Raw genomic sequence first — 15,122 nt, forward strand, 5'->3', positions numbered from 1 at the left:
TGGGAAACAAGCTCATAACCTAGAGCAGAGCTCTGAGCAAAACCACGTAGACCAGACAAGTAGTCTTCTTTGTTCCTACTACCAGCAATAAAAGTTATAAAAAAGTACTCAGTGCCAAGCCTCAGAATACAGTAAATACCAATTTTACAATATAGTCCTAGGATGTAGCAGTAACTAGTGATAAATTCATTCAATACTTCTTTGAAGTATTTCATCTCTCAAGGGATACCACTTTAGAAAACTTTAATTTATGACCTCAACTACAAACTTAGAGCAATATACCAAACCTTTAATCTTTTCAAAATCTTAATATAACTTTATATATAAAACACTATCTCATTACAAAATTCAGAAATTGAATACAAAATGACGAGATTTAAATCAAAGGTGTCAGCTAGTACCTAAATTCCAAACTTTTTCAAATAAAGTCATGGGGACATGGCTCTCAGAAGGCTAGAGATGATGGCATTAATATAAGGTCAGCGAAATCTGCATAACCAATTTGAGAAAAATCATCTAAATCAAACTGAAAATCAGACAGTTCATCTTTTCCCTTAAATCCTTATAGAACCAGCTGCCTCTGTAAGGTAGCTTACATTATTTCAAATTGTAAGTCAATTGTGGTCACTCAGCTTTTCAAATATCTTTGTTTTAGTCACAGCATCACAGATGACAGAGAAGATGGATAATAAAAATTTAAATATACGTAACAAGTTTTAGGAAGAACAGTATTCTGTTTTTTGATTTTATTTTCCCAAAGAAAAGTTAGCAGTCTAAAATGCTTGCTAACATGCAACTAGTATTTTACTATCCTTATTTCCATTCAGTTTTTAAAAGTAAAAACTATGGTTTCAACAAATAGGATATAGTAAAAGTTAAAAAAAGTAAGGAAAAAAGCTCACCATTTTCTCTGCTTTCGTTCCAACAATTAAGTCATTAAAAAAGAATCGTACTCTTTTTAAAAGAATGCAATTTTTAAAAACACAAATTAAAATGTCATGCAAAAGTTCTCAAGGCAACTAATATTTCTTGGCAAAGAAATTACAACAGCACATGTTTTTTTACAAAACTGTCACAGGATTCAGGAAATGGAATAAGGTAATATTATCAAGAATAGCTGAATAATATTGCTCTCTTCACTTGATATGCATATACTTTTATGAGAGGCTGGAGGAAAAGATACATTTTGGAACCTATAGAATTGTTTCCTGAACCCCAAACTACTAAGCAAAGAGAAAAAGGGCAAGTGACACTTTATTTCATCTTTAATGTCTATGATCTGCTAGTTAAAAAAAAAGTTTCCGAGTCAATAAAATGAAGACTTCTACCAATTTTTTTATCTGCATCTACCTGTGATTTCTGCACTTAGCAAAGATGGTAATGTAACAATTACCAAGTACAGTTTATTCTTCCAGTAACATTAAAACAGCCGTCATGATAGGCAGGAAACATAGTATGATCTTTGCATGTTTCTCAATATAGGTACAGAATGATCTACAAGTGATCCTGTCACATGATGAGCAAGATCATATATAAAAATGACTTCAAGTCAACATCAAGAAGTTTTGTTTTATAATGACCAAAGAGAAACTAGAAGAACTATAACTAAATCTAGAATATTTAACTATAAAATTAAACCAAAGTATTCTTTGGTTTGGATGGTCAAATATGTAAATGCACCTACTGTAGAGACATAAAATTTATAAATAACTAACTTTAACTACTGATTTATTAGTCTCTCTCAAAATTTTCAAGAGATTTTAAACATAATGTTCACCAAACCAAACAACTAAGAACTTAACAGGATTTACTTTCACTATAATTTTTTATAAAGCACAAAAAGAAAGTCCATAAACTCACAGAACAGGTGTCTTGTAAATTCATCCTAATACACCAGTCAGACAAAAGGGAACACTTAACTATAATCACCAACAAAAGATCCTTAATTCTTATTGCTATTTAATACTAACTTAAAATCCTTTCTTAATTTTTTTACTTAAAAAAATTCACATTGAGATGACAAAATTATAAACCAAGGGAAAAATCTAACTGCATAACAAACATACACACAATTTTTCCTTAAAAGCACTGATTCAAAATAATCTATAGTGGTTAACCTTGATTAGGTAGAAAAAAGGTAAAGATGCAAAATTATGTTAACATAAATTTGTGGAAACAATCATTTTGGAAGATGAACACAGATAAAATCATTTGATATATAATAGGTGATAGACCTATTTGGTTTTACAGAATTACCAAATCTCAGATAGTTCTTTCAAATAAAAAATGAAATTAAGAATTTCATTCTGAAGGATGAGCATTAGTAACAAAACCACAATTGAGAAACATTAAAAATCATAAAATATAATAAGAAAAAAGACATAATATTAAAAACGTGTTAGGACATTATATAATTATATATTCACCAAGGGTATGAAGTGATAGTAATGAGATTATTTTACCTTTATCTTGAACTTCTTTTGAAAAACGCTCCCTTTCAATAGCTGATTCTCTCTCTATTCGTTCAATTTCAGCCAATGCATCCAATTCCACTTCATCATATATAGGTCCCTGTTGTGATACCTGTTGCTGATTCAGTACCACAGAAGTCTGGGGCTGTTTTGTAGCAACTGAAGTGTTCTGTTGTAAAACAGGCACTTGATTTGCTGGAAGGAATGCTGTTTGTTCTTGCTGCGACAAACACTGAGCAGCATTTAGTGGGCGGTTTACATCCTGTGGAGTAATGGGTGTTTTTGAAGTCTGTCCTGGGTACTGCACATTAAAAGGAATATCATTTTCTGAAACATTGCTATTTTCCATACCAGAAAGCATATCCTCTTGCTGGTCCATGTCTGAAGACCTTACACGAGTAAGTCTTAACGTAAGTTTAGTAGAGTCCTTGGATGGAGAGCTAATGATATCATACATTGCAGCCTTCTCATTCTGGTCTTTTTCATCTTTGCCTAATTTCATTTTCTTTTGCTTCTTTTGCTTTCTTTCTGGAGAATCTAACAAGATGTCTGGTGGAACATCTCGAGGTGATGAACAAGGTAGAGACTGAGACTGCAGGATTAAAGATGGTCTTGATCCTAGAAAAACAGTTCAACAGGAATGAACAGTTGTGCTAGTTTTATATTTTCAGACATGTGATACATTAAATAAGCAACAATATAGTACTGCTAGAAAAAATGTAAAGTATTTCATCTGGCTACTTATTTACAGAGTATGAAAGCCTAACGATATGTCCCCATGGTCTTTCAGCTTGTTGCTAGATGACTCAGGTCTGAATTAAAGAATGGGTTTTCATCTTCCAGATCAGTATTATCTTTATTTTTTCACCTAAAAAGTATAAGTACTTAGCTTGAAAACATCAAAAGAGTTCACTATTTCTAAAGATGCAACACAAATATTTTAAGACTGATAATCTCTATACTCTCACTTACTATCTAGAAAAACTGACATGTCTAAAGCAAGAATAAGTCTGTCAAATTACAAAAAGGTTACAAATTAATCCTAGAGACTACACTCACAGGAATACTTAATGGTATAAGAAAAAGGAAGTGGGAAAAATTACAGGGATCAGTCTTCACTTATTTAACAAATTGGTGGTAAAGTATTAACTTATACCTTTATGTGGTCGTCTCTTTTTCCCTCACTTAACACCATTTACATACACTCTCTTCAGCTTGCTAATCCTCCTTTTATTAGAAAAATATGCAGGTTGAGCAAATTTCAATGCTCAATAAAACATGTTCAGCCCAGAGTCCATTAAATTAAACACTATATAAGGAAATGCTAAAAATAAGCTAAACAAATGGGAAAATTTTTTGTTAACAAGTTTCAATGGTGAAAAATTGTATTGACATGCTTTAGAAACAAATGTATAACTGTATCTGAATAGTATATACATTACTTGTCAATTAGACTACTTATAAAAATTTTAAAAGACCATGAGAAATAATAAAAATCAGTCAAGGTAAAAGTGCTTTATAGAATGAACTTAAACCTAGGCTTGTCTTAAACTGTTTCAGTGTTTTTACTACAAATGTTAGTTTGAAGTTACATCAAAGATACACTGATTTCAGATGGAGCTTTTATGGAGACATTAAAAAGAAATGAAACTAACACTCTGGGACCACTTATTTTGTGCCAGAGCTTGTGCAAAGTACTTTGCACATCAATTCATTTAAATGATTTACAACAATCTTGATGAGTATTATAACTATTTTGCAGAAACTAACACGACATTTATAGAGATTAAGAAATTTTCCCAATATTAAGTAGCTAGCAAACCAAAAATTTAAACCCAGATCTAATGTGTGAATTATAATACATCATATTGTCTTTTCACTTAAAATTTATCTGTCAAATTATATATATTTTAGAACAAACTTTAAATTCCAAAAATTAATCTAAAAATCAAACTAGGCTTACTGAAGATGCATTCAACATTCAAAACTAGTTGGAAAACAACCACATGAGCAGAAATAGAGGCTTCTGAGGAGGAGTTAGTGAGCTTAATTGTTCTACTTTTCTTCTCTTTCTATCTAAAGTTATCTATCCATCTAACCATCCATTTATTCATCTATCCACCCTCAAGAGTTACAGGGAAAATGGTCTCATTATCCAGAATAACCAGCTATTCCACTGCTACTCTCCTCCCTGGCAGTCTAAATATTTCTCACTCTGAAAATACCTGTAAATTTGTACCTAACTTTGACACCTAACCTACAAACGGAGTTGGAAGTTGTTCTCTTTTTCACAAACTGGGTTATTTTAATCCCTGAAAATTCATAGAATTAAAGAATTAGAATGGCTCAAAATTCTAATTATTGAATTAGAATTATTGAATTAGAATGGCTCATAAAAGTTCAGCTTTCACCTCATGAAGGATATCCCAAAATCAAAGACCTGGAACATAAACTATGAAAAAGAAATTTTTACAGTGAGGTAGCCCAGTCCATGTTTTAGATGGCCACAACTAGAAATTCTCATGAATAGTTAAAATTTATTATCAGCTATACTGCAATTAATTAAAAGCGAATTCTCTAAAGTGGATATGATATTCTCCTTCAACAAAATAGGATGTTTTAAGTTTTTCTTTTTAAGTTTGGACTTTAGTTTTAAGTCTTTTTTTTAAACTAAGACTTATTTATTTTTGACCATGCTGGCTCTTTCTTGTTGCACAGGCTTTTCTGAGGTTGTGACAAGCAGGGGCTACTCTTCGGTGGTGGTGTACAGGCGTCTTTTGTTGCAGAGCATGGCCTCTAGGACGCACAGGCCTCAGTTACACCTTGCAGACTCCATAGAGTGTGGGCTCAGTAGGTGTGGTGCTTGGGCTTAGCTGCCCCACTGTATGTGGGATCTTCCAGATGTGGGATCAAACACTGCCAATGCAGTGTCTCCTGCATTTGCAGGCAGATTCTTCCAAGACTGAGCCACTGAGGAAGCCCAGTTTTAAGTATTTTTTAAAATAGCTCAAACCTGGATTTAAATTCAGAATTTTGTGACTTTACTATGCACAAAAGACCACACAAGGTTCTTTGGGAATTAGAAGATACAGAAAATCAAATTCATGTTCATAAATAAGTTTTTAGAAAAAATATAAACATCTTAGAGACACTAGGAGAGAGTCCATAGAAGATCAGCCATTTAACTTAGAACTTAAAGAATTAATATGATTTTAATAAGCAGAAATAAAGTAAATGTATGAGATCAAGTGAAGTAATTCACATAGAACAGGCCAGATTTTGATAAATGACTAAGAAGTGAGAGAAGATTAAGACAATTCAGGATTGAAATATCATTAAGATCAACAAAAATGGCAGAAAGAACATCAAGAAAAATTTTGAACATGAATTTGAAATATCAGCTAGATGTGAAGAGGTTTGTCTGGAATGAAAAATTACAACTTGAGAGATAGAACTGGAACCAAAGACATTGATTTTGGAGTCCTGTTCACAAAAATAACCAATGCTACTACCAGAACTGAGTAAAACAGTCAAGGAAAAAAGTAAAACAGAAGATAAAAATATAATGATAGAAATCTTGAGAAATGAGAGAACAAAGAGCTAATGAAGGGGAAAATGACAATGAAAAAACAAGGAAAGCAGGTGGATTCACTACAAAATAAGTTTTGGAGGCCAAGGAGAGAAAGAGCAATAATTTCAAATATTTAAGAAATATTAAAAGGATTATGGTTTGAAAAGATCATTGGATAATCAGTAAGAATGATACTACATATATCTGAAAACAGTAAGTACAGGTTCCTTTTTTTCCTACAATAAATGAAAAGTCATAAAGAATAATTTTTTGGTACCTGCATTAAGAAGTTTGAATTCTTTTCTCAACTTGAAATATGAAAAATTAAGAAAATTTTAGTTACAATGATACCTTTTGGAGTCCCATCACTTCCAGCAGGGGAACATACTGGCTGTGGAGACCTCAAGGGAAAAGACGCAGCATTCCTCATTGTTGAAGAATCTCCATCCTAAGAACAGAGTATAACAGTTATACCTGGAATAATGGAAGAGGCTTTATAGAAATCTTAAAGAGAACCAATAAAAGACATAAATTACTGACAGGTAAAGTGTTGGTATTCAAAAGCATAATTCTTCTGCACTTTCCTGTTTTCTTCGTGGTATATCTTAGAAGAATTGAAACTGTATCCAAAACAATCAACAGCCTAAGCATGGCAATGAATAAGAAAACTGGTATTACTGGTATGCTCCATTTTTGTTTACTATTTTCTACAACAGGAGCTCTGAATATCCTACTAGGTCATAAATGTAAATGTCTTGAAGGCAGAGTCCAATGTCATCTTTGTTCAACTTAAATACATGTAACATGTGATAATACCACCAAACAAATAACAAATCTCTAGTATGTGTATTATTTCTATAACATTAACATAACATTAAATTTCAGGGAAAAATGGTTTTTACAAGTCTTAGAGGGAAAAAGAGCTAAGTACTAATATATAAAGGCTCATAAGAAGACATCTTTGTGTGAGCAAATACTTTAAGATGAAGTATGATTTCATAAGGACCTAAACCTCTAGACCACAGGTTGGCAAACTTTTTCTATAAAGAGACAGATAATGCACAAGTTTTCTGGGTCATACACAGTTTGTCTCATAAAGTTACTTGTTGCTGTTGTTCTCTTAAACTATGAAAATCATTCTTAGTTTGTGGATCAGACTACTGGCGAGTTTAGCAAACCCTTCTCTAGATTAAGCTCTAGGAGTACAGCTAAATTCTAAGACGTAGTATAACCTGCAAAAAAAGACAGATTTCCTTTATATTATAGATTTGAAATAGTGGGTTATGAGACAAATATTAGAACTATTTCATTACCTTAATGATAACTAATATGATTACATACGTCACTACTTATCCTGTGCACCATGTGTAGGTAGTCGTCACTTGAGCCATGTCTAGGATTATCAGCATGATGATTAGCAGAATTGCCAGACAACGAACCAGAAACTTTATTATCATGTAGGTTTCTCAAACCACCTGCAACAATGGGACTTGATACCGATGCTGAAATTAATAAGAATTTTAAAAAAGATTTATAAAAATAAACTGGTAAAATTCTTAGAGGATAGTAACAATAATTGTTCACAAGTAATACTTTAGTCTTCATAAATTACAAAGACTAATATAATAAGCTAGCTGACTATACACAGCTTGATCAAATCTTAACACTGTGCCACAAGTCATTCAGACTGATTTCTGAAAAGAAATAAGATATTAGATATGGTTGAAGCTCTCCATATACCTGCATATGCCTCTCCTTTATTTTCTTCCTCTTATTCACTAAAAGCAAGTGCTACTATTGAACTTAAGAGTTCACTCTACCTATGAATATCTTTATAGCTTTGCTATAAATGAATATATTCCTAAATAACACATTATTGCTTAGCACATTATATAAATGGTATATGTATATATTCTTCTATAACACTTCAATTTCAATATTGTGTTGAAATGTATCTATTTTTATATATGTCGTTTTATTTTAAATAAATAATGACATACATTACTTCTTTAGTCTGCTACATAATGCACACATTTTATCCAGACTTATGTTAGTAGTTTAGATTGCTTGAATATTTTTGTCATCATAAACAATGTTGTAATGTATTATGTATTCTTATAATGACTTATAAATGTGTCTAGGAGTGAAATTGCTGAATATTCCTGTTTTTAACCCTTGCTAAATATTAACAAATAGTTTTCCAAATTATTTATGACCACTCTACTAGTAATAGACAAGTGTTCTTGCTGCTCTATATTCTTGCCAACGATTTTCATCAATCTGAAGATGAGAAATGTCTCTGATGGTTACTTTGTGTTTCTTTCCTTCAACAGTAGTGAAGCCAAGCATCTTTTCATGTGTATTACACATTCAGATTCCCTACTTAACACAAAATCATAAAAATTACTCTCTGAAATTTTCTTTCAAGAGTTTCATAGTTTTGTTTTTTCATACTTAGGTCTTTAGTTCTAGTAAAATTAGAATATCCTTTCCATGAATGCTTAGTAGAACTTGAGATGGAACTGTCTGAACATGCTTTATACCCTCCCCCAGTTATAAAAGAGAAAGATTTTGAAGAACTGAGGGAGATTTTAAACAGAAATAGATATTGTCAAACTGCTCTCTAAAACGGTTCTACCAATTTATATCCCTATGAAGACTGTATGAAGTTTGAATTTCCCTGCACACTAAAACATGTTCACTAATCTGATAGTTATAATAAAATTTTATTTCAATTTAATTTTGATTAACATTTCTTTAATTGTGAACCAGGTTGAACATATTAAACCTTTCTGCATCCAATTTGTTTTTCTTTTTCAGTAAATTATTTACTTCTTTAGTCAATTTACCTGTCTTTACTTGTTCTCTCCTCTTATACAGAAATTTGTGATTAATCTGTCTTTTCCCCCATTTCTAGAATACAGTCCTACTTAGAAAGGCCTTCTTGACCCTTGGTGAGTAAGTGAAAGTCGCTCAGTTGTGTCTGACTCTTTGTGACCCCATGAACTATACAGTTCGTGGAATTCTCCAGACCAGAATACTGGAGTGAGTAGCTGTTCCCTTCTCCAGGGGATCTTCCCAACCCAGGGATCCTGCATTGCAGGTGGATTCTTTACCAGCTGAGCCACAAGGGAAGCCCAAGAATACTGGAGTGGGTAGCCTATCCCTTCTCCAGCAGATCTTCCCAACCCAGGGATCGAACCCAGGTCTCCTGCATTGCAGGCAGATTCTTTACAGTTGAGCTACCAGGGAAGCCCATTTCTTGACCTAACATTACCCAAAATTCACCCCCATGTTTTCTTCTTATAGTTTCATGAGTCAAAATACAAACAAACATGTAAACTGTTTATCCACCTAGAACATTTTTCCTCTAAATGATCTAAGAATCAACTAAAATTTCAAAATGCCTAGCCAACCTATCCAACATGATTTACTAAACGATCCACTATTACATACTGATGCAAGATACCATCTTAGAATGACAGAATTGGAAAGAGAATCACTAATGGATGGTAAACCCTTTAGGATAAAGATTAATAGGAAATAGAGTTATGTGATCTCAAAGTATAATCTGACAGATTACTTACTAATTGCAAAGGAAAAATTATGTTCATTATAAAAGAAGTGGTTACCACCTAAATATTACTAATAACAAAGCCACTTGTGATTATAAGTCTTCTGATATGATGCAATATGAAGTGCACATTACTTTAGTATCCTTGCCAAAAATATAAAACTAGAAATTAATAGAGCCTTTACTGATAACTTCCAGTTGGTAGGAAACAACTGGTATATGAATATATGAGCAAATCAAACAACACAATAGGAAACAGTGAAGGTCTAGAATATGTGATACTCTACCACAAAGGTAGCACAGAATTTCTAAAAAAAAAACCAGAAATTACTGTCATGGAGAGAGGCTATAGGACCAAATAGATTTTTAAAAGAGTCAAAAGAGATGTAAAAACCAAGTGCAATGTGTGAGAAACTAGATTAGATCATATATGGGGGAAAAAGGTTATAAAAGATGTATCTGGGGCATCTGGTGAAAACAATATAGACTGGATATCAAATGACACTACAGAAATGTTCTCAGTATTTTTAGGGGCAAATTATTACACTTGGTATTTATAAAGGAGAACTTTGCCTTCTTAGCAAATGTAATTAAGGACAGAGAGGCAGAATGCCTATTGGTAAAATGGTCCACTGTGCTATTCTCTAGTTTTCCACATGAAAACTTTTCAAGTTTATAAGAATTTTAAATGTTATCTTTCACAAATTCTAAGTTCCCACAGACATCTGCCTTACTTCTGGAATCTTTTTTGTTCCATTTACCTATCTGTTTCTTACTACATTAAATTTTTTTCTTTTAATTTTGATATCTATTTGAGGCTAATCTCTGAATATTATTTTTAGTTTCTCAAGTATCTAAACATTTCCAAGAAATGACTAATTACTGAATAGGCCCTCAAACTATGTATATATTTTTTGATTTTGTGATTTCAACTTATTCTTTTGAAAAAGCTGGGTTTATCTCCTTATAACGTGACAACAGTATTTACAGTAAAAACTCATTTTTTTTTCCTACACATATATATGTGGATATTTCTGCGGGAAGCAAACGTGTTCTGTCAACGTTTCTCCTCTTTTTAATTACATTTAAAATGATCCTCATAACTTTGGCATGTGTGTGTGTGTTAGCTGCTCAGTCATGTCCGACTCTTTGCAACCCCATGGACTTTGGTCTGTCAGGCTGCTCTGTCCATGGGATTCTCCAGCCAAGAATACTGGAGTGGGTTGCCATTTCCTTCTCCAGGTAACTTTGGCATCCCAGAGTAAAACAGTAAAATTTCACAAACATCAAGAGCCAGTATATACGCATACTTCTGTTTGTACTCACACTAAATCCTATAATTTTGGAGGTGTCTATTTCAAAGGTGTGATTGATTGCCTCCAAGTTTTTCCCTGAGTTACTATATGAAATAAGCTCAACCCAGTATTTCATTATCTAGTTTGGAAAACCAGAATCTGGATGTTTCAACAGATGACCCCAAGTTAAAACTTTGTAAGATACTGACTCCATGCATAATAAAAAACTAAGAATACAAACAGGAACTAAAGACTGATTGTGACTGTTAAAAATTTGTTGTTAATTATGAGGGACAAAAACATAGGTATATGTGTTATTATATTTTGTATTTTTCAAAATTTCTCCAAAAAAGTAAAAACAAATATATACTAATATTAATACATTATTTGATAGCCATGGCATATATCCCAAGGTAGTATGATCTTAAAAAGACCTATTATCAACAACTAACTTCAAATAAGCACTAGTAATCTAATCCCAGAAAATTCTGCATCCAAGATTAGTAATTTTCCTCTATTAGTACTGTATATACTTGATATTAAATTTTTCACACTACATATACTTAATTAATATATAATTCTTCTTTGACTTAGTGCTACTATAAGGAGCCTAATTAAATAAAGCAGTTCCTAATTTTATAACTATATATACTCAGTTGTATAATATAAGGTAATCCAAAGACTGAAATTACACTTATCTTTTTACCTCCCAAATGATGAATGTTTAAGCAATAAATGTAGTATGTTTTTAATTACATAAGCCATAGTTAAAAAGAAACGTTTGCTGATGAGTAAGTATACAGTTTAGTATTTGTGTTTGAAAACTTATGAAAAGAAAAAAGTAAAGAAAAAAATGAATTTGCTGGAACTATAGACATTCCTGTAAATAAGCACCAGCTTTCTTACCTTGCTGCATCTGTGGATGTGTTGTATAACTTGAAGGATGGGAATATGGCATGTATCCTGCAGGGCTTTGTGGGGCATATGGACTAGGCACTGGGCTATTTTGTTGTGGCATAAATCTGTTCCCAGAGCTTGTCTGTGGTGGCACAAACCGGCTAAAATCCAAAATCCAAATAAACAATTTCAGGAAATGAAATAAGTGATATTTCTTGTTATTTCAATAAAATAAAATCTATGTATACAGAAAATTCTGAAAAATAATGTACAAAAATCATTCACAATTCATAACCTAAGAGTTATACTAAGCAGTTTTCAAATAGAGTAATTCATTTATTTTACATGCTCCCTAAATTCTACTCCAAGAATTTTCTTATTTATCTCAAACATGCTCTATTTTAACACATTCTTTTGTTTGCATGAAATTAAGTTACTATTTATTTCAAACAGTATATTAGAGCATTTCCACATTTAACATTTTAAGGCAAATATTCATGTGCTATGTAAGGATAAGCATCTAAACTTTTTGAAAGAAAGTGAAGTCTCTCAGTCGTGTCTGACTCTTTGCGACCCCATGAACTGTAGCCCACCAGGCTCCGTCCATGGGATTCTCCAGGCAAGAATACTGGAGTGGGTTGCCATTTCCCTCTCCAGGGGATCTTCCCAACCCAGGGATCGAACCCAGGTCTCCTGCATTGCGGGCAGACGCTTTAACCTCTGAGCCACCAGGTAAATTACCTTTAGGAATTAACTTTAGGAATTTCACCATTACCTAAATGCATGTACATACTGTATATTCTCAAACACATTCACTACAGAAAATAGCTCTTCATACAATGATAAATACATTACCTGGAGGGGCTATGTGAGATAGTGGTTTGTTGATAATTGGAAGATGCAGGACTACTGTGCATGGAATTCTGAGAAAGTTTATACTGAGACATCATCATTCCTACATAATACACAAAAACAGTAAGTATGTTATATTCTTCTAATGGTAAAGCATTCTTTAAGTGATTTAAATCAACCATTCTCTAACAAACACTCAGAAGTTCTTTCTGTTCTTTTCTCTTTGACCAACATGTTCATTTTGAAGAGCAAAATACAGAAACTATAAATTTTAAGCACAACCAATTTTATCAAACATCCTTTTAGCATGTCATCTAATCCAGGGACAGAGAGAGAGAGCTATGTACTTGCTTACTTACTATCCTACATTCAGCTTTAGAATTGAAAAGAACTTTCAGAAGCCACTTCATCTAATCCAGGGATTCCCCAGTCTCCAGGATGTGAACCTGTACCTCCTGTCGGATTAGTGGCAGCATTAAAGTGCACAATAAATGTAATGTGCTTGAATCATCCTAAAACCTTTCCCCATCCCTTGTCCATGGAGTAATTGTCTTCCAGGAAATAGGTCCCTGCTGTCAAAATGGCTGGGGACCTCTGACCTAATCCTTTAATAAATACTACACACTTCTGTCTACAATAGGCTTTTGGATGGTATTTCCTATTATGCGCAATATTTTATTACATTCATCTCCCCTCCTTAGGAACTTAATTTTAACAACTCTATGTATTTTGTTGTGATTAGGACCTAACTTTTAAGAAGTACTTTTCTTAAAGGTCCAAGGTTTGAGGTACTGAAATTACCATCTCAGAGTCTTTTAATGAACAACAGAATGTTCCTACTCTTTCTTTTACAGTAATTCTTGCCATAAAATAGGGATTAAATGAATATTTGTTTAATGAATGAAAGTGTGAGAACAACTTTCAGATTCTCACATTTCCTTTCACACTGTTCTTTCAACTGTTGCTTTCAACTCTTTCCATTCTGTTATATAGGAGATGCAGAAAAATTCAGCTATTTTGACACTCTAAAATCAAAAATAAAAATCTATAATTAACATTGACTTTTCTTATAATACATATAGCTACTCTTTTTGGGAAATTCAAGCATCACATTATTTCCCAAAAGTTCATTTTCTGCTGCTGATATGAAAAGTGCCTTTTACATTCAAACAAAAGTTACATGTTTATTCGCCAGGAGCTACAAAAAGGATTCTAGCTCTACAACAGCTGAATGACATGAGGGCACAAAATCACCTCAAAGTCTAACACTAATAGTATGTTTTCTTTTATAGGTAGTCTAAATTTCAGTTTATGAATTTTCTCTTCCAACCTAAATTCAGTACTAAGTCATATATGCCATGGTTTAATAATTTAATTACTATAACTACTGTTTCTGATTTTGATTTTTTTGAGAGAAGGGGACAAAACTCTTTAAGACGAGAGTTAAAAAGTATTTTCCCCTGAATTAATTATCATTACTATGACAAGCTGGAATTACTAGTTTAGAGGCATTGGTTTTATAAATAAAAAGGTCAAATGAAATCCTAATAGTTCTTTCTGATTTTCTCAAAGATCCAAAGAGCTGTGCTGTTAAGTTGCTAAGTCATGTCTGACTCTGTCACCCCATGGACTGCAGCATGCCAGTCTTCCCTGTCCTTCACTATCTCCTGGAGTTTACTCAAACTCATGTCCATTCAGTTGGTGAACCTTTTTTCTTTTTTCTGAGCAGTAGGTCTCAACAGTGGGCTTAAAGTATTCAATAAACCATGTTATAAACAAATATGCTTATTATCCTGGTTTCTTGTTCCATTTATACAGCACAGGCCGAGTTGATTTAGCGTAACTCTTAAGGGCCCTAGAATTTTCAGAATGGTCAACGAGCACTGGTTTCAACCTAAATTCACCACCTGTATCAGCTCCTTTGAAGCTTTGAAGCCAGGCATTGACTTTTTCTCTCTAGCTATGAAGTACTAGATGGCATCTTCTTCCAATAGAAAACTGTTTCATCTATACTGCAAATCTTTTGTTTAGCATAGCCACTTTCATTAATTATTTTAGTTAGATCTGGATAACTTGCTGCAGTTTATACATCAGTACTTGTAACTTCACCTTGCACTGTCAAGTTAATGGAGATAGCTTCTTTCTTGAAACCTCATAAACCAATCTCTGCTAGCTTCAAACTTTTTTTCTGCAGCTTCCTCAACTCTCTTAGCCTTGAGAGAACCAAAGAGAGTTAGGGCCTTGCTCTGGATTAGGCTTTGGCTTAAGGGAGTATTCTGACTGGCTTGATCTTCCACCCTGACCGCTAAAACTTTCTCCGTATAGTTTCTTAACATTCAAGTGTTTATTGGGGTAGCACTTCCCATTTCCTTCAAGAATTTTTCCTTTATTTTTGATAACTTGGCTGTAAGGGACAAGAGGCCTAGCTTTTGGCCTATCTTGGCTTTTGACATGTCTTCCTC

At 33.0% G+C, this 15,122-nt stretch overlaps 1 protein-coding gene across 4 annotated transcripts in view; it reads right to left on the bottom strand.

Moving 5' to 3' along the window:
- NIPBL (NIPBL cohesin loading factor) overlaps window positions 1–15,122 on the bottom strand; it is a 210,066-nt gene that overhangs the window by 93,765 nt on the left and 101,179 nt on the right. For 3 of the 4 annotated variants that reach the window (XM_055554416.1, XM_055554415.1, XM_055554417.1), the window contains exons 5-9: window positions 12,664–12,763; window positions 11,818–11,969; window positions 7,384–7,544; window positions 6,394–6,490; window positions 2,463–3,089 (exon numbers count right to left, since the gene is read on the bottom strand). In XM_055554416.1, coding sequence (XP_055410391.1) covers window positions 2,463–3,089; window positions 6,394–6,490; window positions 7,384–7,544; window positions 11,818–11,969; window positions 12,664–12,763 — 1,137 coding nt within the window. Of the gene's footprint in view, window positions 1–2,462; window positions 3,090–6,393; window positions 6,491–6,582; window positions 7,282–7,383; window positions 7,545–11,817; window positions 11,970–12,663; window positions 12,764–15,122 lie in introns of those variants that run through there. The other variant, XM_055554418.1, reaches the window with a different exon arrangement.

The sequence above is a fragment of the Bubalus kerabau genome, chromosome 18 (assembly GCF_029407905.1).
Source record: "Bubalus kerabau isolate K-KA32 ecotype Philippines breed swamp buffalo chromosome 18, PCC_UOA_SB_1v2, whole genome shotgun sequence".
Classification (NCBI taxonomy): Eukaryota; Metazoa; Chordata; class Mammalia; order Artiodactyla; family Bovidae; genus Bubalus; species Bubalus kerabau.